The sequence below is a fragment of the Bos mutus genome, chromosome 5 (genome assembly GCF_027580195.1).
Source record: "Bos mutus isolate GX-2022 chromosome 5, NWIPB_WYAK_1.1, whole genome shotgun sequence".
Taxonomy (NCBI): domain Eukaryota; kingdom Metazoa; phylum Chordata; class Mammalia; order Artiodactyla; family Bovidae; genus Bos; species Bos mutus.
The window spans coordinates 38953134-38979100 of NC_091621.1; the positions used below are offsets into that span (position 1 = coordinate 38953134).

The window sequence follows — 25967 nt, forward strand, 5'->3', positions numbered from 1 at the left end:
ACTTCTTCCTTTCCTCTGTCAGAAGAAGACAGTCTTCTCTGTCTTCCCCGCTCCTTCTCCTGCTTCTATCCCCTCTTCCTTCTTCTTTCTCTTCCTTTCCCCCGCCCCCTCTCTTCTCTTTCTCTGCCTCCTCCTCCTTCTGTTTCTCTTCCCTCTCCTATCACCCATCCGAGCACTCCTCCTCATCTTCTTCCTTCTTTTTTACCCTTTCCGTCTGGTGGATGTCTACCGGTAACATATCGTGGATTTAATTTGCATTTCTTGGTATCTGAACTTGAGCGTGTTTCACATTCGGAGATTCCCTTTTGTGAAACACCATTTAGAAAAATTGTGTTGCCTACCTGTTTCTTATACATATGTAGTTCTTTGTAGATTCTGGATATGAGCCCTTTGTCATATACATGTATTTCAAATATATTCTCCCACCTGAAAATTACTATTAAATATGTGATATATATTTTAATTTTAAATACTCTACAAGAAAACAAATTTTCTTTTTCAGTCCTAATCTGCTAAAAGTTTATCATAAAAGAGCATTACATTTTATTAAGTGCCTTGCATCTTTCAAGTTGAACACATGCTTTTTCTCCTTTATTCTGATAATGTGGGTGACATATTATATACTGATTGCATTTGAAATGGTAAACCAGTTTCAAACTCTGGAAACAAACTCAACTTGTCCTTTTCTTTACACTTCAGAATCTCATTTGCTAATATTTTGCTTAAAGTTTTTGCATCTACTGAGAAAGACTGATCCATAATTTTCTTTTCTTTTGGTGTCTTTTCCCAGGATTAATATCTTCATACAGTTCAGTTCAGTTCAGTTCAGCTCAGTTGCTCAGTCATGTCCGACTCTCTGCGACCCCATGAATCGCAGCACGCCAGGCCTCCCTGTCCATCACCATCTCCCGGGGTTCACTCAGACTCACATCCATTGAGTCAGTGATGCCATCCAGCCATCTCATCCTCTGTCGTTCCCTTCTCCTCCTGCCCCCAATCCCTCACATCATCAGAGTCTTTTCCAATGAGTCAATTCTTTGCATGAGGTGGCCAAAGTACTGGAGTTTCAGCTTTAGCATCATTCCTCACAACATGCCAGTAAATATTCTCTTCTTTTCTCTTTTCTGGAAAAAAATTTTAAGATTAATTATTTTTGTTTCCTAAAATGTTTGGATGAATTCATGCGTGAATCCAGCTGGATCCACAATTCTCTTGTGGAATGTTTTTAAAATGTAGATTTAATATCTTCAATAAATAAAATATTTTTTACTTTCAGTGTCATTTGGGGGAAATTGTATATTGACATAAATTATATATAATGTCTTTTTGTGATTTTAATTATCAGTAATATCCATAATGTGGTCTCTTTTCCATTCCTGATATTGTAATTTGTGTTTTTTTCTCCTTTTTCTTGACCAGGCTTCTTAAGACTTTATTCTTTTCATTAGTCTTCAAAGAACCTCCTTTGGATTTATTGAATATTTCTATAGTATACCAGTTGTAGAGCATTGTTACTTTATTAATTTTTTTCTCTTTATTATTTCTTTTTTCTATTTCCTATAATTTGCTATATTTTTAACTTCTCTTTATGGATACTATTAATTTAAACCTTTTGCCTATTTGAATATGTGCATTTAACACAATAAATTTCCTTAAAGAGCAGCAGTAGCAGCCTCCCACGTGTCTTGATATCCAATATCTTTACTAGCCTTTAGTTTAAAATATTTTCCAGTTTCTATTGTGATACATTCTTGATCCATATTTAATTTCTAAGCATCTGGAGATTTTTAACTTATCTTTTGTGGTTAATTTTGAGCTTAATTCCACTGTGTTATGAACATAACATATGAATCATACTTTGTATGATTTTTATATTTGAAAAGTTTTTGAGGCCTTGATGGCTCAGTTGGTAAAGAATCTACCTGCAATGAGGGAGACCTGGGTTCAACCCCTGGGTCATATATACCTGTATATATATGTATGTATATATAAGGAAAATTTTGTTAATCTCTGTTTGTTCAAATCTCTATGTCCTTTCTGATTTTTAATCAATTACTTAGAGATTCCAGCTAATATTTTCCATTATGTTTATGGATTTATCTATTTATCCTTTAATTAAAAGGAATTATTTTAAGTTTTATTTCTACCACCACATGAACTGACTCAGAGTATCCTACTGGAGAATGAGTATTTCGCTGTCATCCCAGTCATTCCAGCTAAGGTCTGAGACATGTAAGTGAACCCAGGCATAAATAGATGATCCTGGTCCATACTAGAATGACCACCCAGTTGTTCTCAGTCTAAATTGGTAACTACAGACTCATGAGCTAGGTAAATATTTTGTTGCTTTAAGCCACTAAGTTTTTGGTTGCTATGTTATGAAGCAATGAAAGTGAAAGTCTCTCAGTCGTGACTCTTTGTGACCCCATGGACTATATAATCCATGGAATTCTCCAGGCCAGAATGCTGGAATGGGTAACCTTTCCCTTCTCCAGGGTATGAAGCAATAGATAAAATTAATTAGCAAATTTTTGTAATTTGGGGGCCATGTCAGCATTTCCTTCCTGGGTTTGACACTCTAATTGGTCTCCTGGGGCATGTTGGAATGTAGTTAAACATCTGAAAGCAACAAGAGGTGGTATAGATGGAACATGAGGAGACTTTGAGCAAGAGCTATTTCAGACAGAGAATGAGAAGATGATTTTATTGTCAAAGAATGATCAGTAGAGTTGGGGAGATTCAGAATCATCTCATTCACCATTTTAATTTTCATGGTTCCACTCTTTCTCCGTCTATGCTCTGCTTTCACATGAAGTTGTAAGACAGTTTTCCAAACAACATGACACTCCACATTTGAGTTTTGACTTATTTTTCTTGAGATAAAGAAATTCTCTTGTGATAATCTGAGAAACTGCCTGTTTCTCTGATCATGCCTTGATGTAAAAACTTACAACATCGAGCATTGGATTTCCTTTCTTTAAGCTTCAAAGTATATTAGAAGCATCCAACCCTCAGTACCTCTCTTGCATTTCTTGTGCCTTTCACACTGTGCTGTGGAAGTAGCCCCTATCTGCCAAAAGTGCTAACAGACACTTACTGCATACAGCTTTAACGATGGTTTAAGTAGCTTTTTGACATTGCATGTTGTGAATGACAAGTATTCCATTCCTTAATGGCAGTTGGATCTTCACTACCTTCCATCCACCAAATCAGAGAACCAGTCCCTATCAATTGAGGTACCCCCAGTAAAAATTCAGTAGAGTCAACTGAATCTATTCAAGCCAGTTTAAGCAGGAAGACATTCAGTGTAGGAAATTAGATGCTTTTTAAAACTTTGAAGGCTTAAGCTGAGCTTCTAGGAATGACTCCTTAAATGGTCTTGAAGACCTGATCTCTAAGTGAGCTTCTACGTTGATTACAAGCAGGAAGCTCAGAAAAGAAAAAGCTGCCATCACAACTACTGGTTCTAGGATGACTCCCACCCCTGCTCTCTTCCATGACATGGGCAGGTAAATGGATCCCCTTGCTCTCAGTACTCATAAAGCCAGAGATGGTCTTAAAAGACCAGCATCTTCTCTATCTGACAAAGAAATACCCCCATGACACTGTTTTCCAGAACTAACAGAGCAGAACTTTTCGCTTTCTAGATACCCTAGAATTTGAATTGTCCAAATCTCATGCAAATATATTTGTTGGCCTAAGCTCTGTGACTAGTTGAACTCCAAGGAATCAGGGACATTCAGCCCCTATTTTCTGACTGCACAAAGTGTATCTGTAGCCCTATGGCATCAGCAACATTTGTGAGGGAACAGAGATAAGCAAGCCCATTGCAGAACCTGACACAAGGGCCAGAGATATGCATGATGCTCAATTTATGTTAATTGTTACTGTTATTGGCCTGGCATTGCTCATCACGGGAATAAACAGACGATGGAGTAAGGAAGCCTGAGGCTTCTTCAGGCCAGAGTAGCAACAAACCTTTATTTTGTTTCTCTTTTTAAAAATTTTTAAATTTAATTCTTACTCTTTTTTTAACTTTATTTATATTTTTTGGCTGTGCTGCATGGCTTGTGAGATTTTACTTCCCTGACCAGGGATTGAACCTGCATTCTTTGTATTGAAAGTGCAGAGTCATAACCACTGTACCCCAGGGGATTTTTTTTGTTATGAGTGTCATGCTCTGATAAAAGGCATTCCCAAAATAGTGATGCTGAAAGGGGGCAGTTTTTGATGAGTAACTTTTCAGACTGTTTCTCTCTCATCATGAACTTCCTTCATAAATTAACTTCCCTATTGAAAAAAATTTTCACTTTCTGTCTCTCCTTTCCTTGTTTTCCCATTTCTGTTTCTTGGTTTTCAGCTCTCCCTCCAACTCTTTCTTGCTCTTTTCCTCCCTTTTTCTCTCTCTTTAATGACTTAAAGTTTTTATGTTATTAGAAACATTTTATTGTTTTTCTTCAGTAAAGCCTTTTGGATTTCACTAAAATGAATTAATATGTGTAAAGCATTTAAAATAGTCCAGACACATAGTAAGCATTGTCTGAATGTTCACTTTTATTTATTTACTGGCTTAAAAGAAGACCTACTTCAGGCATACTCTGGGGTCCATCTTTCACAGTAGGGTTTTTTTTTTTAAACCTTCAGGAATTAAACCATTTTGGATAGGATCCTACTTTTTTACAGCTATAAATAATATCTGTAGATATAATCAAAGCCTAACATTGTATTAGTTTGTGTACAACATAATGATTTGATATACGTATGCATTACAAAGTGATCACCTTAATGAACTTATCCATCACCTCACATAGTTACAATTTCTTTTCTTGTAATGAGAACATTTAAGATTCATTCTCTTTGCAACTTCCAGATACATAATGCAATATTTTTAACTGTAGTCACCATGCTATATACCATATCTCCAGGACTTATCTTATAACTGGAAGTTTGAACCCTTTGACCACCTTTACTCATTTTGCCCCGTCTCCCACCCACAGCATCAGCAATTGCCAGTCTCTTCTATCTTTGAGTTCAGCTTTTTCAGATCCCACATGTAAGTGACATTATACAGTATTTGTCTTTCTCTGACCAACTTATTTCATTTAGTGTAATGTCCTCAAGCTCCACTGATGCCATTGCAATTATTTTATACTAAATCTTGCTCTCAAGTGAAACACGTAAGACGGTGACTTCAGGGTTGCCAGGACAAAGTTTCTAAGCCTCTACCTAATACATTGTAGGGAGAATAAAATGATGCTGAACATTTGGTCTAATTTAATGTGATTAAACCACATTTTATGAATAAAGATAACTCAGTTGCTTTAGGTGCTCAGTTTTGCATTTGTTTAACACCTGTTTCACACCTACTTGCATGACTGCTTAACAAGACTGGATACTGACTTTCAAGAGAAACCCAATATAAATTGAAAGGCAACTACATACCTATTCATCATAGACATATTTATATATTGGACAATTTTAATTACAACCTATTTTTTTTTAAAGGACTCTGAAAACATCAAGAAAATAGAAGTACAGTGACAGTGAATAAACACTTTTGAGCCTGAGAGGATGTAGCAGAAACTGAAGGGCCCACATCATATCAGGGCAAACTTTGCCTGTGAAGATGTCCTTCAGATTTGTGGGAGACAGAGAGAGTGATTGTGAGTGGGGACCCCTGAGTCTGGCTCACTTGAGCCCTTACAGCAACTAGCTGATTTGTTTTCCTGCATTTCAGGCACAGTTGAGGTTAATGCAGTTGTTGCATGGTCTTTTCATCTACACATCCTTCCTTATGTTTTCCTCAGCTGTGACCAACCCAAATGGACACTGGGTGCCCCGCTTTCAGCCTCTGAGATAGCAATTTTATCTTTTAAGTCACTTGAAAGGAGCATTTTACAACCCCTGTCTCAGTTTCTTTAAGGTGGGGAAATGATCATTTTAAACAGGGTTGCAGTAGACCTCATGTTTGGCACCTTCTTTGTTAGATTTAGCCACTTTGGGAATAAAAAGAATGGCAGAGGAGGAGGTTCTTGACAAGAACAGTCATTAACAGAGCCCAATTCAAGAACTAACAGATCTTGATGTTTGCAAATCACCTCTTACATGAAATTACATAAATTCATCAGAATGTAAGTTCTTCAACAATGATGATGAAACTCCATCGATGACTTGTGGCCAAGCAAGGATCCAGCTGTTTTCTCCAACGTGACAGGGCTCTCTCCAGCATAGTCAGTGTGACTGACAGATGGCTACGTTATGATCATTACAGATGATCATTTAGCCCCATTTTCCAAGAGAATCCTGGTTTAGGCATATTGTCCCTGCATTCATCCAGTTAATAGCCCCATTCACTCTCATGTGTGTACAGATTTGGATGATACACTGTATGGACAACTTCTTTAAAAAACAAGCAAGTGGTCGGGAACAAGTCACACATGTGTGCATTATCTGCTCTTGTCCTACAGGGTTCCTGGAGTTCTGATAAACTGTGGTTTCTGCTAACTGAATCGGGAGCTTAATGGAATCTTCAGTGACAGGTGTGGGGAAAGTGCTCCTCACTCACCTGTACTCCCCCTCCAGCCTTCCATTAAAACTGTACAAGACAAGACCATTGGCATCATTTTTCTCACTTCCCATGTCCTCACTTCTGTCCTTTATTCCCTTTCTGCTGCTATTCCTTTTCTCTTTCTCTCCCTCCTCATCCCCCTCTTCTTACCTACCCTCCACTCCCCCTCACCATCCTCCTTCTATTTCTCCCTCTTTTTCTTCTCCTCCTCCTCCTTTTTCTTCTATTGTTCCAGATTATTTTAAAATCGCATTTTCTATTTTAGGAATCTTTGCTCAGCAATTGTAATACATATTACAGCTGCAATATAAGAAATTATTTGTCTTGATTACATGCTCTCCTGGTTACTTTTTCTATTTCTCCTATTCTTGCATTTTTTGTATATCTGTCATTCTTCTTCTTGAATTACATTTTTATTTTGGGTAATATTTTTCAGAGGGGTCTGTGGGTGGCAAAATTTCTAAATTGCTTGTGTGTTCAAAATTATCTTCTTTTGCTTTCAGACTTGAATGGCAATTCAGCTGGAAAAAGTTTACAAACCCTTTTCCCTCAGAATATTTTGGTTATTTCTCCATGATTTTCTGACTTCTTCACTTGCTAATCAGAAGTCTGGTGCCAGATTCATTATAACTCCTTTGTGATATTCCTTCCCTTCTACCTTCTCTTTTTAAAAAATTTCTTCCACCTTCTCTTTTTTAAAAGTTTATAGAATTTTTTTTATCCTTGGAATTCATGAAAATCATCAGAATGTGAGTTTTCTTAATATTTGTGTAAAACATGCTAAACCCTTTTGATCTGAACATATGTCTTTCTTTAGCATATAGAAATTTCTTCCACTGTTTCTTTGATTTTATTTTTCCTTCCATGCTCTCGGTTCTCTCATTTTATTGGGTAAATATTTGAATGTATATTTATCTGGATACAGCTCCAAGTTTATTAATTTCTCATAGTTTTCATTTTTATTTTTTGAATTCTTAAAAAAGCCCTTAGCCTAAGCTTCCAGGTTGCTAAGTATGCCTGTAGTCCTCTCTGTTTCATCATTCAGTTCTTCTACTGAGTTGTTAGCAACCAGAATTTTAACTCCCAAGAATTACTTTGTGTTCTCTTGCATTAATTTTGCTTCCCCTGATGATTTTTTTACTTCTCCCATTTATTGCTTTTCTTTCTGTTTTCTCAAATGGTGTCTGCTTCTATAGTAAGTGGGTTGATGTGATGAGTGGGCTTTTTCTGAAGTCCAGAGAAGCTTACCTTTAAGTGTGAGGCTGCATGTCCTCAGAGAAGCCAGAAATGACCTGGGACATTACACCACTTCTCTCTCTAGCCCAGTGGTTCATGCTGGGCACTTCCTACAAGTAAATCTATTGTCTAGAGAGGTATTTTTAGGACTTTAGACTGGGGTGAATGCTACAGGCAGTGACCTCAAAAGCAGATTCCTATGTCCTGTTAGGTTTTGCGAACATCCAAGTCTAGTCCATCCGCTTTATACGATACAGAAATTACCTCATATTCTGGTCTGCTAACATCAGCTTTTTGGTTTACTAGTGCTTCTAAGGAGAAGGCAAGGGCACCCCACTCCAGTACTCTTGCCTGGAAAATCCCATGGACAGAGGAGCCTGGTAGGCTGAAGTCATGGGGTTGCTATGAGTCAGACACAACTGAGCGACTTCACTTTCACTTTTCACTTTCGTGCATTGGAGAAGGAAACGGCAACCTACTCCAGTGTTCTTGCCTGGAGAATCCCAGGGATGGAGGAGCCTGATGGACTGCCGTCTGTGGGGTCGCACAGAGTTGGACACGACTGAAGCGACTTAGCAGCAGCAGCAGCAGTGCTTCTAAGGATTTGGTTTTTATCCCTTCTATGGTATTGAGGGGACAGCAAGTAAGTAAGTAGTCCACCCATTTTTAGCTTTAAGGCACACCACTTCTCCAACTATTCTCATCCCAAAGATTTGCCCAATCTAAGCCATATAGATTGTATGGTTGATAAAGCTGAGCATAAAACACCTCTTATTATGTGCTTCTATTTACTGCTTTCTAATTATGGCTCCAATTTTGCATTTTTTCCCCCAATTTCTAACTCATTCATGCTTAAAAATCCTACAGTATGCTTCAACTGTATTATAAGGACATTATTACTAAGTTGAGCCAGTCACAAAAGACAAATATTGCATGATTCCACTTACATGAGGTGTCTAAAGTAGACAAATTCAGAGTGTGGTTGCCAGGGGCTGTGAGGAGGGAGAAAAAGTTGTGCAATGGATACTGTTTTAATTTTGCAAGATGAAAAATTGCTAAGATGGTAAATTTTACATGTTTGTTAACCACACACAAAAAAATCATAGCTTTAAATCTCAGTTTAAGAGAAGCTTTAAATAATCCAGTAAGAGGGAAACAATTGGCTTGAATTTAACCATAGGTGTAAGAGACCAGTGTCAAGCCCTGTTCTAATAGCAGGTTTGCATAGCAGGAAGGGCTTCCCCAGTGGCTCAGTAGTAAAGAACCCACCTGCCAATGCAAGAGACTCAGGTTTAATCCTGGGGTCAGGAAAATGCCCTGGAGAAGGAAACGGCAACCCACTCCAGTGTTCTTGCCTGGGAAATCCTATGGATGGAGGAGCCTGGCAGGCTAGAGTCCATGGGGTTGCAAAAGAGGTGGACACCACTTAGCAGCTAAAACAGCAACAACAAAGGATGGTTGATAGCTGGAGGCTATGGGGCTTCTGAAGGGACAAAGTAGGCAAAATGCGTTGCCAAAGGGTTAGAGAAATGCTGACTGTTACCCTGGAAAGTCAATGGCTGTTCTGATTCTGACACTTAGGGATTGAGCAACACAATGTTGAGTTGGTAGATGACATTTCTGCCAAATGCCTTCAAGGAGTCAAAGGATGTTTGGAAAATGAATCCTATGGAATATTGTATGTTGTTCAGGAAGTTATGAGCTTCTTTTGAAGATTATGTGTGTATATGAATATGCTATGAAAAGTTAAAAATATACAAGGTAAAAGATTCGTGGAGACAAAATCAGCAAAATGGTTTTGACCTGCTTTTCCTTTTTAAGCCCCTTTCATCTAACTTTCCTAGTCATCTAATTTGCTAAAAGCTAAATTTAAAACGCCTCTGTGTTACAGGACAACTCTTCACACTGCTGTTCTAATTGCATGTTTCCAATTTCATGGCACTGACACCACACTGAGTATCAAGGGGAAGTTATGAAATACCAAAATTCCAAATGACCTAACTAATATATGAAAATCAAGAAATACTAATGTTATCTTTTGATGAAAGATCATGAAAGCAAAAACAGAACACTCAAATTTCTAAGCTGGAGCCTTATTTGGAGCAGGAGGATTTTTGCTATGTGAAGTTAATGATTTTAAACACCAAGTTCAGTTCAGTTCAGTCACTCAGTCATGTCTGACTCTTTGAGACCCCATGGACTGCAGCATGCCAGGCTTCACTGTCCATCACCAACTCCCGGAACCTACTCAAACTCATGTCCATCGAGTCGGTGATGCCATCCAACCATCTCATCCTCTGTTGCCCCCTTCTCCTCCTGCCTTCAATCTTTCCCAGCATCAGGGTCTTTTCCAGTGAGTCAGTTCTTTGCATCAGGTGGCCAGAGCATTGGAGTTTCAGCTTCAGCATCAGTCCTTCCAGTGACTATTCATGACGGATTTCCTTTAGGACTGACTGGATCTCCTTGCAGTCCAAGGGACTCTCAAGAGTCTTCTCCAACACCACAGTTCAAAAGCATCGATTCTTTGGTGCTCAACTTTCTTTATAGTCCAACTCTCACATCCATACATGACTACTGGAAAAACCATAGCTTTGACTAGACAAACCTTGTCGCAAAGTAATGTCTCTGCTTTTTAATATGCTGTCTAGGTTGGTCATAGCTTTTCTTCCAAGGTGCAAGCGTCTTTTAATTTCATAGCTGCAGTCACCTTCTGCAGTGATTTTGGAGCCCTCCAAAATAAAGTCTCTCACTGTTTCCATTATTTCCCCGACTATTTGCCATAAAGTGATGGGACTGGATGCCATAATCTTCGTTTTCTGAATGTTGAGTTTTAAGCCAACCTTTTCACTCTCCTCTTTCACTTTCATCAAGAGGCTCTCTTTATTTCTTCTTCACTTTCTGCCATAAGGGTGGTGTCATCTGCTTATCTGAAAGGGAAAACTAATCCAAAAGCCACCTTTTATTTCAGGAGGGTCTTGCTTAAGTGATTTTTTTTGTCCTCCTATCTTCTCATTATTATGAATATTTGCTTATAAATGTATTCTCCCAAGTAATCAATATCAAAGTATCTGCAGATTTAGCATCTGGTGAGAGCCCTCTTTCTGGTTTGAAAGTGGCTTTGCCTCTTCATGGCAGAAAGAGAGAGAGAGCACACACTTGGCTCTCTTCTTCTTTGTATAAGGGCACCAATCCCATCATGAGAGTCTCACCCTCAGGACCTCATCTAAACTCAATTACCTCCCAACAGTTTTACCTCCAAATAAGCATCAGATTTGGAGATAGAGCATCAATGTATGACTTTGGAAGGGGTAAAAACATTCATTCCATCTCAGTGTGTGTGTGTGTTACTGATGAGAGAGAGCTACATGGGGCTGGGATGTGAAGAATTGCATAAGCCAGGAAGCTATGTCCTGGTCCTCTACTTTAATGTGAGATTCTGCCCAAACTTTTGGGCAATCTGTCTTTCAGGGAGATTTTCAAAGTATCACGGGAATTCAGCAATTTTGAGACTTTTACTTGGTAAGTTTTCCTCTAAGTTTTCCTTTAGTTCAAGTCTCCTTCATAGACTCAATGGGTCTCTGGTTCAGATCATTTGGTTTAATCAGTCCACCAGATGAAGGGCTTTGTTGCAGGGGGGTCTTTCCCAGGATCCCCTGGCAAGGGCTGGTATCTACCACTCAAACCTTGAAGCCTCACTTCTTCATTTTTCTACTCTCCCATCAGCAGAGTTGGAGCTGGAGTTGGAAATAATACAATATAATTCAGTTAACTCTTATTCTAAACAAGTAGTGAAAATAATTACACAAAGCTCTACTAAATAATACTTCATTTCATAACATTATTAAATAGAAAATGATCTATGTGATGAGTATCTTTCATAAGTAAATAATTATTTGATGAAATAGTCTATCTTCTTTTCATTTTCTTGCATAGCAAGACATAAACTACTGTCATTTAAACAGCAGCTATATCCATTCAGCAACCCATCCTGGCCAAGATTTGTACCTTTAGGAAAAGAGAGAGATCCAAAATGGCAACTATTTTTAATCCTCTTTAAGTTGCTGAGTTAGTATAGGCTGAAAGAAATTCTGATTATTCATCTGAGGACAGAGGTTTGGTCTGTAGACCAAGTTTAGACAATATTTTACTCACAGAGTGAAACTTGGTGATTTTCCAAAGTTTTAAGGTGAAAAACTGGCAATAACAGAAAAAATATGCCCATCACTTTATGGAGAGCAATCAAGTTTTCCTTTGAGATGACAGTACCAGGAACAAGATCATAGAAGAATCAGTCTCATGTAGCTTATTCACAAATAACCCTGATTAAATTAGCCACAATCCTGTGCCAGGGAAGCTGAGCTATGAACAGCAAAGAATTGGGGTTCTGGCTTTCTCCCTGCACCCCCAGGGCTGGTGGAAATACTCCAGCTTAGTGACAGTTTCACTTAATGTCAAACTAAGAGTAAAGATTGTGGTCTACGAATCTTGTTGTTGGAGCTATATACTGTGTGATCCAGGATTGAGAATTACAAAGACCAGGAAGGCCAAGCGCAGTGTGGAGATCTTTTCACTATTACCCCTTCATTCCTGGGCCCTCAATTTCCCTTTTATAATATTTTCTTCTTATGGGTCTACTAACTAACGAGTTAGATCAAAATAGGTCTGATTTGGAAAAAATTCATATTGCAGTGAGTTCATGTTTCATATGGTTACCTTCTGTAACCTTTCTTTGGCTGGTCTGGCCCCCTGCATCCTACCTCCAAAGCACACACAGACACACACACACACACACACACACACACATCACCACCACCACCATCATAGAATTAGAGTGGTACATGGTGGCAGTAATCAGACCATTGTGTTCTACCATGCATAGGAACTCTAAAAAAAAATGGAGCCTATGTCCTTTTTATCAAAGAATGTTAACAATGTTTTTTACAAAAGATATATTTTATTAAAGTTAAGATGTTTTAAAATTGTAAGATACACCATTATTTTATGAACCACTAGAAAAGGAAAATTTCTGTCAAACTAAAACACAATGCTTTATATATTTTCTCTTTTTATTTTGTCAGTCTTGGTAGAAGTTTATCAATTTTCAATTTTCCAAAGAATCAGTTTTTATCAATTTTCCTGTTGTTTTCTCATTTTCTGTTTCCCTGATACATGCTCTTACCTTTGTTGTTTTTCTTCCTTCTGATTCCTTCTGGTTTATTTTGTTCTTTTTTTCTCCTGTTTCTTAACTTAGGAATTTAACTTATTGACTTGAGAGCTTTCCTCATTTCTAATGTAAACAATTTAGTGCTGCAAATTTTCCTCTCAGCACTGCATTAGATGCAGCCCACATCTTTTGATATGTTGTTTTTAAAAATTTTAGTCAGTTCTATGTATTTAAATTTTTCTTAGACACTTTTTCTTTGATCCAAGGAGGAAATAGAAGTGGGCGTTTAATTTCCATATCTTTCTGTTACTGACTTTTAGTTGATTCCATTAAGGTCAGAAAATACACTTGGTATGACTTCAACCCTCTTAAATTTGTTGAGGTTTGTTTTATGGTCCGTGATATGGTTTATCTTGGTTGGGGTTCTGTGAGTGCTTGAATGAAGTCTATGTGTTCTGTGGCTGGTGATAGCGTGTTTCATATGTACCAGTTAGAACCTTTTGGCCGACTATGTTATTCAGATGTCTATCTTTACTGATTTTCTGTCTAGTAGTTCTACCAGTCTCTGAGAGATGAATGTGGAGGTCTGCCACTGTAATTGTGGATTCATATTTCTCCTTCAGCTCCATCAGTTTTTACTTCATGTATTTTGAGGCTCTGTGGTGTTGGAGAAGACTCTTGAGAGTCCCTTGGACTGCAAGGAGATCAAGCCAGTCAATCCTAAAGGAAATCAGTCCTGAATATTCATTGGAAGGACTGATGCTGAAGATGAAACTCCAATACTTTGGCCACCTGATGTGAAGAACTGACTCATTGGAAAAGACCTTGATGCTGGGAAAGATTGAAAGCAGGAGAAGAAGGGGGCCACAGAGAAAGAGATGGATGGAAGGCATCACCGACTCAATGGACATGAGTTTGAGTAAGCTCCAAGAGTTGGTGATGGACAGGAAAGCCTGGTGTGCTACAATCCATGGGGTTGCAAAGAGTCGGACATGACTGACTGAGTGACTGAACTGCATTGAACTGATTTTAAGGCTCTGCTGTTTGTTTTGTGCACACTTAGAATCGTATTTTCGGCCGCATTGATTATTTTATTGTTATTTACATGATAGGGACAAAGGGACATTGCTTTGTCTCTATTATTTTTCTTTCCTCTGAAATCTATTAGATATTGATATAGTCATATTTCTATTATTATTAATTTTTTGCATGTGTATATTTTTTCACCCTTTTGCTTTCAACCTATGTCACTGAACGTGAAGCAAGTTTCTTGTAATCAGCATGTAATTGAGTCATAATTTTTATTCATTCTTCTAATCTTTTTTTGATTGGTGTACTTAGATCATTTACATTTAAAGTAATTACTGGTATGTTATTGCTTCAGTCTGCCACTTTATTATTTCTTTTCTTGCTGTTCTTTCTGGTTCTCATTCTTCTATTTCTCTTTTATTGGCATCCAGTGTGCTAAACATTTTTGAGGAATTCATCTTGGTTTAGTTACAGTGTTTTTGAATGTGTTTGTTTGGATAGTTTTTGTAGTGGTTACTCTGGATATTGTAGAATACATATATGATTTATCACATTCAACTGGTATCAACATTTAATCATCTTGAGCAAATTGTGATTCACCATTCACCTTTTTTTAATTCACCTTCACCATTAAAAAAAGATATTACCTTGAGTATCAGATGGTATTGTAATTTTTGTTTCTCACAAAAGGTATTGACAAAACTCATGAAGAAAAGAAGCGTCTATTGTATATATACATATTTCTGGTCTTTCATTTGTTTCTTCTTTACTGATGCTCTAACATCTGTTCTTTTATCATTTGCTTTCTGTTTGAAGGATGTTCTTTAATCAATTTTTAAGACTAGGTCTGGAACAATTCGTTCAGTTTTCCTTTTTGGGGGGAGTGTTGTTATCTCCCTTCATTTCTGAAGAATATAGAATTTGCAGTTGACAGTTCTTTTTCTCTCAGCACTTGAAAATTGCTGTGCTGCTTCTTCCTGATCTCCATAGGTTTGGTAGGAAATCCTGTAAGATTTGAACTGGTATTCCTCTGTAGATAACATTTTGTTTCTCTTGAAATGCTTTCAAGACTTTTTCCTCATCTTAACTTTTTAGAAATTTGACTATTATTTGTTGTGGATTTTTTTTTTAATTTATCCTTTAGAGTGTAGCTTTGTATCTTTCACCAAATTTGGAAAATATTTAGTCATTATTTCTTTAAGTTGACTTTTAAAAGCCAATTTCTTCTCATTTTCTTCTAGAATTCCAATAGTACAAATGTTGACTTTTTGTTTTCATCACATACGTTCACAGCCCAGTTCTCTTATTTCCTTCTCTCTCTCTTTCTCACTCTCGTCTCTTCCCCTCCCTCCTCGCTCTCTCTTTCTTTCTTTCTTTCTTTCCCTAGTGCCTCTTTCCTGCCTTTCTTTTGTTCAGATTAGATGAAAGTGAAATGAAAGTGAAAGTGTTAGTCGCTCAGTTCTGTCTGACTGTTTGCAACCCCATGGACTGTAACCCTCCAGACTCCTCTGTCCATGGAATTCTCCAGGCAAGAATACTGGAGTGGGTAGCCCTTCCTTTCTTCAGGGGATCTTCCAAACCCAGAGATTAAATCTGGGTCTCCTGCATTTGCAAGCAGATTCTTTATTGTGTGAGCCACCAGGGAAGCCCTCAGATTAGGTGAATTCCATTGCTATTTGCTCAAGTTCACTGATTATATCCTTCATCATCTCCATTCTATTACCAAGAACATCAATGAATTTTTCTTTAAATTTCTGTTATTGTATTTTTCAGTTTATAATTTGCAGTTGATCCTTTTTTGAACTTCAGTTTCTTTGTTAAAATGTTCCATTGTTTTCCTCTGGTTTCAAGAGAGTTTATAATTGACCACTGAAGCATTTTTATGATGGATGCTTTAAAATCCTTGTCAAATAGTTCCAACATCTGATTCGTCTCAGTGTTGGCATCAGTTAATTATCTTTTTCAATCAAATTGTACTTTCCTTGGTTCTCGATATGACTAATGATCTTCAGTTGTGTGTCAGACATTCTGTCCATTTAAATCTTTTACTGTAGCAGGCTGTCACTCTCTTTCGATTGGACACATCGGTCCTGGTCTACTTTGTGACTGTAGTATGAGGCACAGTTTAATTTTAAGAATCTTTGTTGTTTTATTTGCTCTGCTTGATTTGTATGATTCTGCTGGAGCTTCTACTGATTCCTGCTGTTGCTGTGGTAAGATAAGAAAAGATATTTTTAAAGTCACTAAGTGTGTGGCAATTTGTTATAGCAGTAAAAGGAATCTAATACATGGTTTGTGGAAGGCATGTGCATACATGTTTATGTGGGGAATGGGGAGGTCAATGAGATGAATCATTTTCTTGTGCATAATACTTGCTATTCCACTCCATCTTTTTACCTGATAACTCCCTTATTCTTTAGGATTCAATTTATGGGGTATCTGTTGCCAGAAACCCATGACTACTCCTCTTCCCCAAGGCTGACTTGGGCACTCCCTTTAGTGGTTCCAGGGAATCCTGGGTATATACTAAAGCATTTTCCATTTTTTATTGTAACTATCTGTATACATGTTTTCCCTCCTCAAGAGCCCTTAAAACTCCTTGAAGATGAGTACTGTTCTGTATTCTTGTACCTAATGTGGAATCTGGCATGTTCTTCACTGAGTAAATGTTTATCCAGTAAATTACTCAACCTGAGCAGCAAGGCAGAGTTTTCCTCCAAGCACTTGCTGTATCTGCTCACTTCCAGGACAAACTGCTGAAATTGTTGTTGCAATGTATGCTTTGTAACTTTCCCATTGGAGAGAGTTCTTCCAGCACTCATTTGTGACTACTGCCAAGTCTTTGCATTAAAGATATGATTATGTTATAAGACAGAATCTTCTGAAATTTCCAGTGATTACAAGCTAAATGATCTTGGGAATTACATTATACAGAAATTATTCCAACAAATATGAGGAAACTAAAGCTCAATAAAATTAAATGACTTACCCAGAACATGGATATAGGACTCAAAACTTGGTCTCCTGGCTCTGCTACACTGTTTTCTTCAAGTCATCCTTTTCTCATCCCAGTCCCACCTCTGGTCAAGGTCTGTCCCATCCTTTGAGGGTCTGCTCCAGTCATTAACGACTATTCCCTAATTATGAATTGCACATTCATTTAATTATGCCTTTAGACTCAGCTTAAAATATAAAAATGTATAGAAATTGGCAGCATGGTTTATTTTCCAGAATAGAATTTGGCAGAAAGCCTTTTCTATTTCTGAAGAGTTTTTTCCTAATGATAAAAGGAATATATAATCTTCAAAGAAAATTTAGAAAATAATAGAAACATATGAAAATGAAAACTAACATTGCTAATCATTTTTCTACTTACAAATATCTACTTTTAACATTAGGTCACTTTCATTTCTTTTTTCTATTTCATGCTTTTATAATATATAAAATTGGGATAAGAAAGCTTTTATTCTTTTTCACTTAATATTATACCATAGTTTTTCATTTTATTAATGAAAATATTTTTATTAAAATACTTTTGATGACTGCATCATAGTCCAGCCTATGAAGGTACTAGAATTTATTAAATGATTCCACAATTTTGTACATTTGTAATATTTCAGAGCTATAAGATACTATATGTTGAAAGAAGACAGAGTATGTAATAGTCAATTCATTTTTCTGATTATTTCCTGCGAACAGAAATTAGTTAATCAACAGACATGAATATTGTATTCTATAGTTTCATATTGCTGTCATAGCCAAGTATCACAAGTTTAGCAGCTTAAAAAGGCACTCATTTATTATCTCACAGATCTTTAGATCACAAGTCTGGCTGGCTCAACAGAATATTCTGCTTAGGCTCTCCAGGCTCAAATCAAGGTATTGGTGCCCTAGGCTCCTACTTGGAAACTTAGGAGAAGAATCATCTTATTGTCTTATTTAAGTTGTTGGAAGAATTCATTTCCTTCACACGGTTTACACGTGGTCTCCTCCATTTTCAACTCAGCAATGGCAAGTTGAGCCCTTCTGATTTAAACATTTTTGACTTTAGCTGAAGAAAGTTCTCTGATTTTAAGGGCTTATGTGACTAGGCTATTCAGCATAATCTTCCTATTTTAAGATCTGTACTTCAATTCTATTTGCCAAATTCAATTTCCCGACATATTTTCATGTGCCAGGGATTAGAGTGTGAACATCTCTGAGGAAACTACTACAAGCATTTATGAGGATCTGTATAAGCATGGCCAGAATGAGCTCCACATAAGGCTAGCAAAAGAAAGATTTCTGTCACCAGAATGAGAGTGATTAACTCCTCACAGTCATTAAAACAGAACGTTGTCTTTTCTTTATTTTATTACTCTGACAAAGCAATTTTTTTAGTTATGTTTTTACTTGCCTGCAGTTGATTCATAGTGAGATCTAATTATTTGTGAATACGCATTCACCATTCATTTCTGTATAGATTTCATGTCTGTTGTCCATTCTTCTATTAGATTCTTGATAGATCTGTATTATCTCTTCAAACATTGAGGATATATTGGTCTGCATTTTGTAGTAGCTATTATCTTTGTTTATTCCTTAATGGACAGAATTATATTTTCCTGCTACATACTTATGTCTAATCATCATTGACTGCCTTTGTACTTTTTGCCATTGTGTTTTACTTTCCCTGATGGCTCAGATGGTAAAGAATCCACCTGCAATGCAGGAGACCAGGGTTCAATCCCTGGGTCTGAAATATCTCCTAGAGAAGGGCATGGCTATTCACTCTATTATTTTTACCTGCCTTGCCTAAAGAATTCCAAGGACAGAGGAGCCCAGTGGGCTACAGTCCACAGTTGCATCACAAAGAGTTGGACACAACTGAGTGACTGATACCTACTTTCATATCCAGCTATCAAACAGTTTTTCCATAAATGTCTCCTCATTACGTTTTGGCTTTCATAATGATTTTGTTTCATTTTGGTGTTTGGTGTGAAGAAAAGCTCTAAACTGATTTTATTAAACTAATAATTTGTGCAACATTTTTTATTGAAAAAAAAGACAGTCATGAGGATGCATGATACAGAAGCAAAAACTATACAAACTGCTTCTGTACATGAAGGAAAATACAGAGTCAAGAGAAAATGGCAGGATTCCAAGCTGCTAAATGAGAATCTAATAAACTAATTTCTCTTGTTTCCTCTATATGTGCCTATAGCAAGGGCTGAGGGGTCTAGTAAAGTTGACTACAAGTAGCTGAAAAAGATGTTGGATGTCCTGGGCCTATATAGGCAGTACCAGGTTTCTGAACTAAGATTTAAAGTGACTTCAGGTCAGGTAAGATCAGGTCAGTTGCTCAGTCATGTCTGACTCTTTGAGACCCCATGAATCTCAGCATGTCAGGTCTCCCTGTCCATCACCAACTCCCGGAGTTCACTCAGACTCACGTCCATCGAGTCAGTGAGGCCATCCAGCCATCTCATCCTCTGTCGTCCCCTTCTCCTCCTGCCCCCAATCCCTCCCAGCATCAGAGTCTTTTCCAATGAGTCAACTCTTTGCATGACGTGGCCAAAGTACTGGAGTTTCAGCTTTAGCATCATTCCTTCCAAAGAAATCCCAGGGCTGATCTTCAGAATGGACTGGTTGGATCTCCTTGCAGTCCAAGGGACTCTCAAGAGTCTTCTCCAACACCACAGTTCAAAAGCATCAATTCTTCAGCACTCAGCCCTCTTCACAGTCCAACTCTCACATCCGTACATGACCACTGGAAAAACCATAGCCTTGACCAGACGGACCTTTGTTGGCAAAGTAATGTCTCTGCTTTTGAATATGCTATCTAGGTTGGTCATAACTTTACTTCCAAGGAGTAAGCATCTTCTAATTTCATGGCTGCAGTCACCATCTGAAGTGACTTTGGAGCCCAAAAAAATAAAGTCTGACACTTTTCCCACTGTTTCCCCATCTATTTCCCATGAAGTGACGGGACTGGATGCCATGATCTTCATTTTCTGAATGTTGAGCTTTAAGCCAACTTTTTCACTCTCCACTTTCACTTTCATCAAGATGCTTTTTAGTTCCTCTTCTCTTTCTGCCATAAGGGTGGTGTCATCTGCATATCCGAGGTTATTGATATTTCTCCCGGCAATCTTGATTCCAGCTTGTGTTTCTCCCAGTCCAGCGTTTCTCATGATGTACTCTGCATATAAGTTATTATAATAAGCAGGGTGACAATATACAGCTTTGACGTATTCCTTTTCCTATTTGGAACCAGTCTTTTGTTCCATGTCCAGTTCTAACTTTTGCTTCCTAACCTGCATATAGGTTTCTCAAGAGGCAGATCAGGTGGTCTAGTATTCCCATCTCTTTCAGAATTTTCCACAGTTTATTGTGATCCACACAGTCAAAGGCTTTGGCATAGTCAATAAAGCAGAAATGGATGTTTTTCTGGAAATGTCTTGCTTTTTCTATGATCCAGCGGATGTTGGCAATTTGATCTCTGATTCCTCTGCTTTTTCTAAAACCAGCTTGAACATCTGGAAGTTCACAGTTCACATATTGCTGAAGCCTGGCTTGGAGAATTTTGTGCATTACTTTACTAGCGTGTGAGATGAGTGCAATTGCGCGGTAGTTTGAGCATTCTTTGGCATTGCCTTTCTTTGGGATTGGAATGAAAACTGACCTTTTCCAGTCCTGTGGCCACTGCTGAGTTTTCCAAATTTGCTGGCATATTGAGTGCAGCACTTTCACAGCATCATCTTTCAGGATTTGAAATAGCTCAACTGGAATTCCATCACCTCCACTAGCTTTGTTTGTAGTGATGCTTTCTAAGGCCCACTTGACTTCACATTCCAGGATGTCTGGCTCTAGGTGAGTGATCACACCATCATGATTATCTTGGTCATGAAGATCTTTTTTGTACAGTTCTTCTGTGTATTCTTGCCACCTCTTCTTAATATCTTCTGGTTCTGTTAAGTCCATACCATTTCTGTCCTTTATCGAGCTCATCTTTGCATGAAATGTTTCCTTAGTATCTCTAATTTTCTTGAAGAGATCTCTAGTCTTTCACATTCTGTTGTTTTCCTCTATTTCTTTGCATTGATCACTGAGGAAGGCTTTCTTATCTCTCCTTGCTATTCTTTGGAACTCTGCATTCAGATGCTTATATCTTTCCTTTTCTCCTTTGGTTTTCACTTCTCTTCTTTTCACAGCTATTTGTAAGGCCTCCCCAGACAGCCAGTTTGCCTTTTTGCATTTCTTTTCCATGGGGATGATCTTGATCCCTGTCTCCTGTACAATGTCACGAACCTCCATCCATAGTTCATCAGGCATTCTATCAGATCTAGTACCTTAAACCTATTTCTCACTTCCACTGTATAATCATAAGGGATTTGATTTAGGTCATACCTGAATGGTTTAGTGGTTTTCCCTACTTCCTTCAATTTCAGTCTGAATTTGGCAATAAAGAGTTCATGATCTGAGCCACAGTCACCTCCTGGTCTTGTTTTTGTTGACTGTATAGAGCTTCTCCATCTTTGGCTGCAAAGAATATAATCAATCTGATTTCGGTGTTGACCATCTGGTGATGTCCATGTGTAGAGTCTTCTCTTGTGTTGTTGAAAGAGGTGTTTGCTATGACCAGTGCATTCTCTTGGCAAAACTCTATTAGCCTTTGCCCTGCTTCATTCTGTATTCCAAGGCCCAATTTGCCTGTTACTCTAAGTGTTTCTTGACCTTCTACTTTTGCATTCCAGTCCCCTATAATGAAAAGGACATTTTTTGGTGGGGTGTTAGTTCTAAAAGGTCTTGTAGGTCTTCATAGAACAGTTCAACTTCAGCTTCTTCAGCATTACTGGTTGGGGCATAGACTTGGATTACTGTGATATTGAATGGTTTGTCTTGGAAACAAACAGAGATCATTTTGTTGTTTTTGAGATTGCATCCAAGTACTGCATTTTGGACTCTTTTGTTGATCATGATGGCTACTCCATTTCTTCTAAGGGATTCCTGCCCACACTAGTAGATATAATGGTCATCCGAGTTAAATTCACCCATTCCAGTCCATTTTAGTTCACTGATTCCTAGAATATTGACATTCATTCTTGCCATCTTCTGTTTGACCACTTCCAGTTTGCCTTGATTCATGGATCTGACATTCCAGGTTCCTATGTAATATTGCTCTTGACAGCATCGGACCTTGCTTCTATCACCAGTGACATCCACAGCTGGGTGTTGTTTTTGCTTTGACTCCATCCCTTCATTCTTTCTGGAGTTATTTCTCCACTGATCTCCAGTAGCATATTGGGCACCTACCCACCTGGAGAGTTCCTGTTTCAGTGTCCTCTCATTTTGCCTTTTCATACTGTTCATGGGGTTCTCAAGGCAAGAATACTGAGGTGATTTGCCATTCCCTTCTCCAGTGGACCACATTCTGTCAGACCTCTCCACCATGACCCGCCCGTCTTGGGTGGCCCCATACAGCACGGCTTAGTTTCATTGAGTTAGACAAGGCTGTGGTCCTAGTGTGATTAGACTGACTAGTTTTCTGTGATTATGGTTTCTGTGTGTCTGCCTTCTGATGCCCTCTCACAACACCTACTGTCTTACTTGGGTTTCTCTTATCTTGGACATGGGGAACTAGATTAGCATACATTAAATGAAGCTAAGTACAAGGCAAAAAGATACAATAACAAAAAAGAGAGAAAATTCTTGTACTCTCCAAATTTGAAAATCTAAACAATTATGACAATTAATTGACCATTCCAATTAATCTCATCCTCATTAAGACAGGAATTGCAAAACACATTTAGGAAAATGAGTAAGCATGCCATAGACTGGGAAAATACATTTGCAATCTGACAAAGGACATGTATCCAGAATATATAAAGAATTCTGACAAATACACAATAAAAAGACAACCTAATTTTAAAAATGAGCAAGTGATTTGAACAGACACTTTACAAAAGACAATGTAAATGGTCATTATATGCACGAAAAGTTTCCCACACTAGTCATCAGGGAAATGGAAACGAAAATCACGGTGAGATAATTTTCCACACCTACTTGAAGGGCAGCAAAGTACAAAAGACAATGTCAACTGCTGGCAGGGATGTGGAGCAACTAGAACTCGTGTATATTACTGGTGAAAATGAAAACGGTAGAACCACTTTGGAGAATGACTTGGAAGTTTCTTAGAAAGTTAAGCATACACTTAATGTATGACCTGTCAGTCCCACTACAAGTTCATTTCTACCCAGTTCTCAGCACTCCCATGTTGCTTTCCCTTCTCCCAAATATTTCAGATCTTTAACTATTTTCATCCTTCTTCTATTCCCTCTTTTTCCATCCCAGATGAATTCTTCATTAATTCACCATTAAGAGAGTCATTTCTTCCACATTCATTCTAGGATGATACAAAACAAGCATGATTTCAAATTAGCTGTGTATTTTGCCAGAATAAGATGGCAACTATTTTCTGAAAGCTATAAATATTAGTTTTATGTCAGAGTAACAATAAAAATGGAACATATACCAATATAAAAGAGACAATATTAAGATTTAAAATATGTTTTCACTTATAAATAATATTTTTCATGCCTTCAACAATAGAAAGAAAATTACATCATAGTCATTTGAAAAATTCATTTATTATATACCAATATACACTTTCTGTAATAAAAAAAAGCCTCCCAATATATTGAACCATCCTGTAAATGAAATAAGAAAATAAAATTTTCATCTGTTTATAAATGGGGCTAAATTAACCAGTACAATATACCATATGTATGCCTGTCCTGCAGTCTATGTGAACTCTAATCCTGAAAATGGCCATGAGGAAAAAACGACGCTTTATTATTTGGCACTGTAGTATTGCTCTTGAATATTTATATAATTTTACATGTTGATACTTTCAAGTGAGTCATTTCAAATGTAAAGCATTTAAAATATATACAGATGTTACAGCTTTTCAGTTTTTTGGATCAATCCATTGTATTTACATTTAAATACATTCAGATCAAACATTTTTAACACTCAGAAGGCACCTCTTTTCCATTTTCTATTTTGATACTCTCTTTAGATGAATTGAAAATAGAAATATATCTTAAAAATGCTATTTGGTAAATAATAGTAAGTGAGAAGTCGTGATAGTTTCTAGTAATGCTCAATTTCCCTAATAAAGTGCACCATTTTACAATATTATGCCTCTAGAGAATAATACATAAAACAAATATATATTTAAGTAAGGCACATTCCAGCAAAAACTATTGAAATATGATTTAATATTATCATACTAACATAACACCTGTATTTCATACTAGGCTATACCAAAATATACAACAAATGTGCTTGCTACTGATTGAGAAAAAAAGGAGCAAATCTAGAAATTCTAGGCAATGAGTACTAATTTTTAAATCCATTTCATGTAACTGTGTTGTAAAAGTGAGCGAGAATAGTAATTTGCATCTCTTTGTAGTGTTAGCACTTTTGTTTTTATAGACAATAGCTCAAGACTGTATTAAATGGCAAATCAATGTTAGCAAACACCTATTCAAGCTAAAATGAACTAAATCCTATTTTAGACCTGCTAAATTAAAAGAACTACCTTAGTATTGATAATTATTTGCAAATAGGACACTCATTTTCTTGTAGATGATTATGGTAATATTGTAAACACTGAAGAAGAGCATTACCAAACTATTGAATATATCACTCAGGTTTCAAATTTAACATATGCCCAATAGACAGATACATACATGGGGATTTTTGAGCCTATCAACTCAATTCCCTACCCCCACCCCCCATAACATAAATGTTTGACTGTGAAGAGAGAAAACTACACATGTAAAAAATAAAAATCAAATGTACCATACATTAAAACTCTGATAACCACAGAATAAGATTATATACATAAACATAAAGCAATCACAGTTTCCTGCACTGAATGTTTATCAAATAAAAATGTATTAAACAATACTGGGTAGTGTAGCTCCACATGAATAGTGGTATTCTAAAAATTCTGAATGAAAATGGAAGACGAGAGGGAGGGCATTGTTCAGTGACAAAAGTATGACAAGAGGACTGCGAATAACATTAATAAATGCTTCCAGAACATTCAGTATAGCAATAAGCATTGTTTTGCTGGTGCTCTATAATTTCAGTAAAGCCCCTCTCTATGTTTCATAAGATGTTTTAATATTTACAGAAGAATGATTGAATGAAGAAGTCATTAATTTAATGTCACAAGTGGGATGGGCAAAATTTTTTGTTAGTGTTGAGCATAAAATGCTCCAGCCTAGTGTCTGATCACTCATGTAACTTGTAGAGACAGTTCACAATACATGTCTTTAAATAGACCTGGAGTATTTGGTGCAAGATTGAGGGAAGGCATTAAGTGGTGATAGCTTTGCCATCAGGGCATTTTTGCTTGATGTTCTGAGAATACAGAAATTTGGTACTTTTGCGGGGAGAGGGAAAAGAGTATTATCTGATGATCATTACATGCAGCTACTCTTATTCTGCATACGCAAAAGCAAAAATACATCATCACACACTGCTCTAGTAAAACCTGGGTGGAAATGTGCACCACAGATTTTAAACATATAAATAGCCATTTGTGACAAAAATGATGATTTTCTCTTCTGTAGGTGCTTGGTAATATTGCTGGTAAACATCTTTGGAATCTTCCTGTTACTTCCTATGAATAACATTCCAAACAAGATAACTAAAATGTCTTTGGGAGCATAATTGGTAACCATCTCCAACAGGAAAAGATAGTATTTTTCCTTGGGTTAGTGATGCTTGGAATTTGGAGGATCATAAATCCAGTCAATTATAATGAGTGCCATGCTTCCCATCATGAAGATGATGCCAACCACGAGGAAAATTAAAGCCTGTAAGTCAGAAAGAACTTGTTAGGGAACACAGAAATTATACTTCCTTAGTGCAGTTTGCTTTCATAAGCTGTTTACTTAAGACAGCCATTTGATTTGC

At 37.3% G+C, this 25967-nt stretch overlaps 1 protein-coding gene across 1 annotated transcript in view; it reads right to left on the reverse strand.

Moving 5' to 3' along the window:
• Positions 1-23643: 23643 nt before the first annotated feature.
• Positions 23644-25967, reverse strand: part of SLC38A4 (solute carrier family 38 member 4) — an 85701-nt gene continuing 83377 nt past the window's right edge. Inside the window, exon 16 of the mRNA XM_070369966.1 lies at positions 23644-25867. Within this exon, the coding sequence (XP_070226067.1) occupies positions 25766-25867 (102 nt within the window). The 3' untranslated portion in view covers positions 23644-25765. The remainder of the gene's footprint in view (positions 25868-25967) is intronic.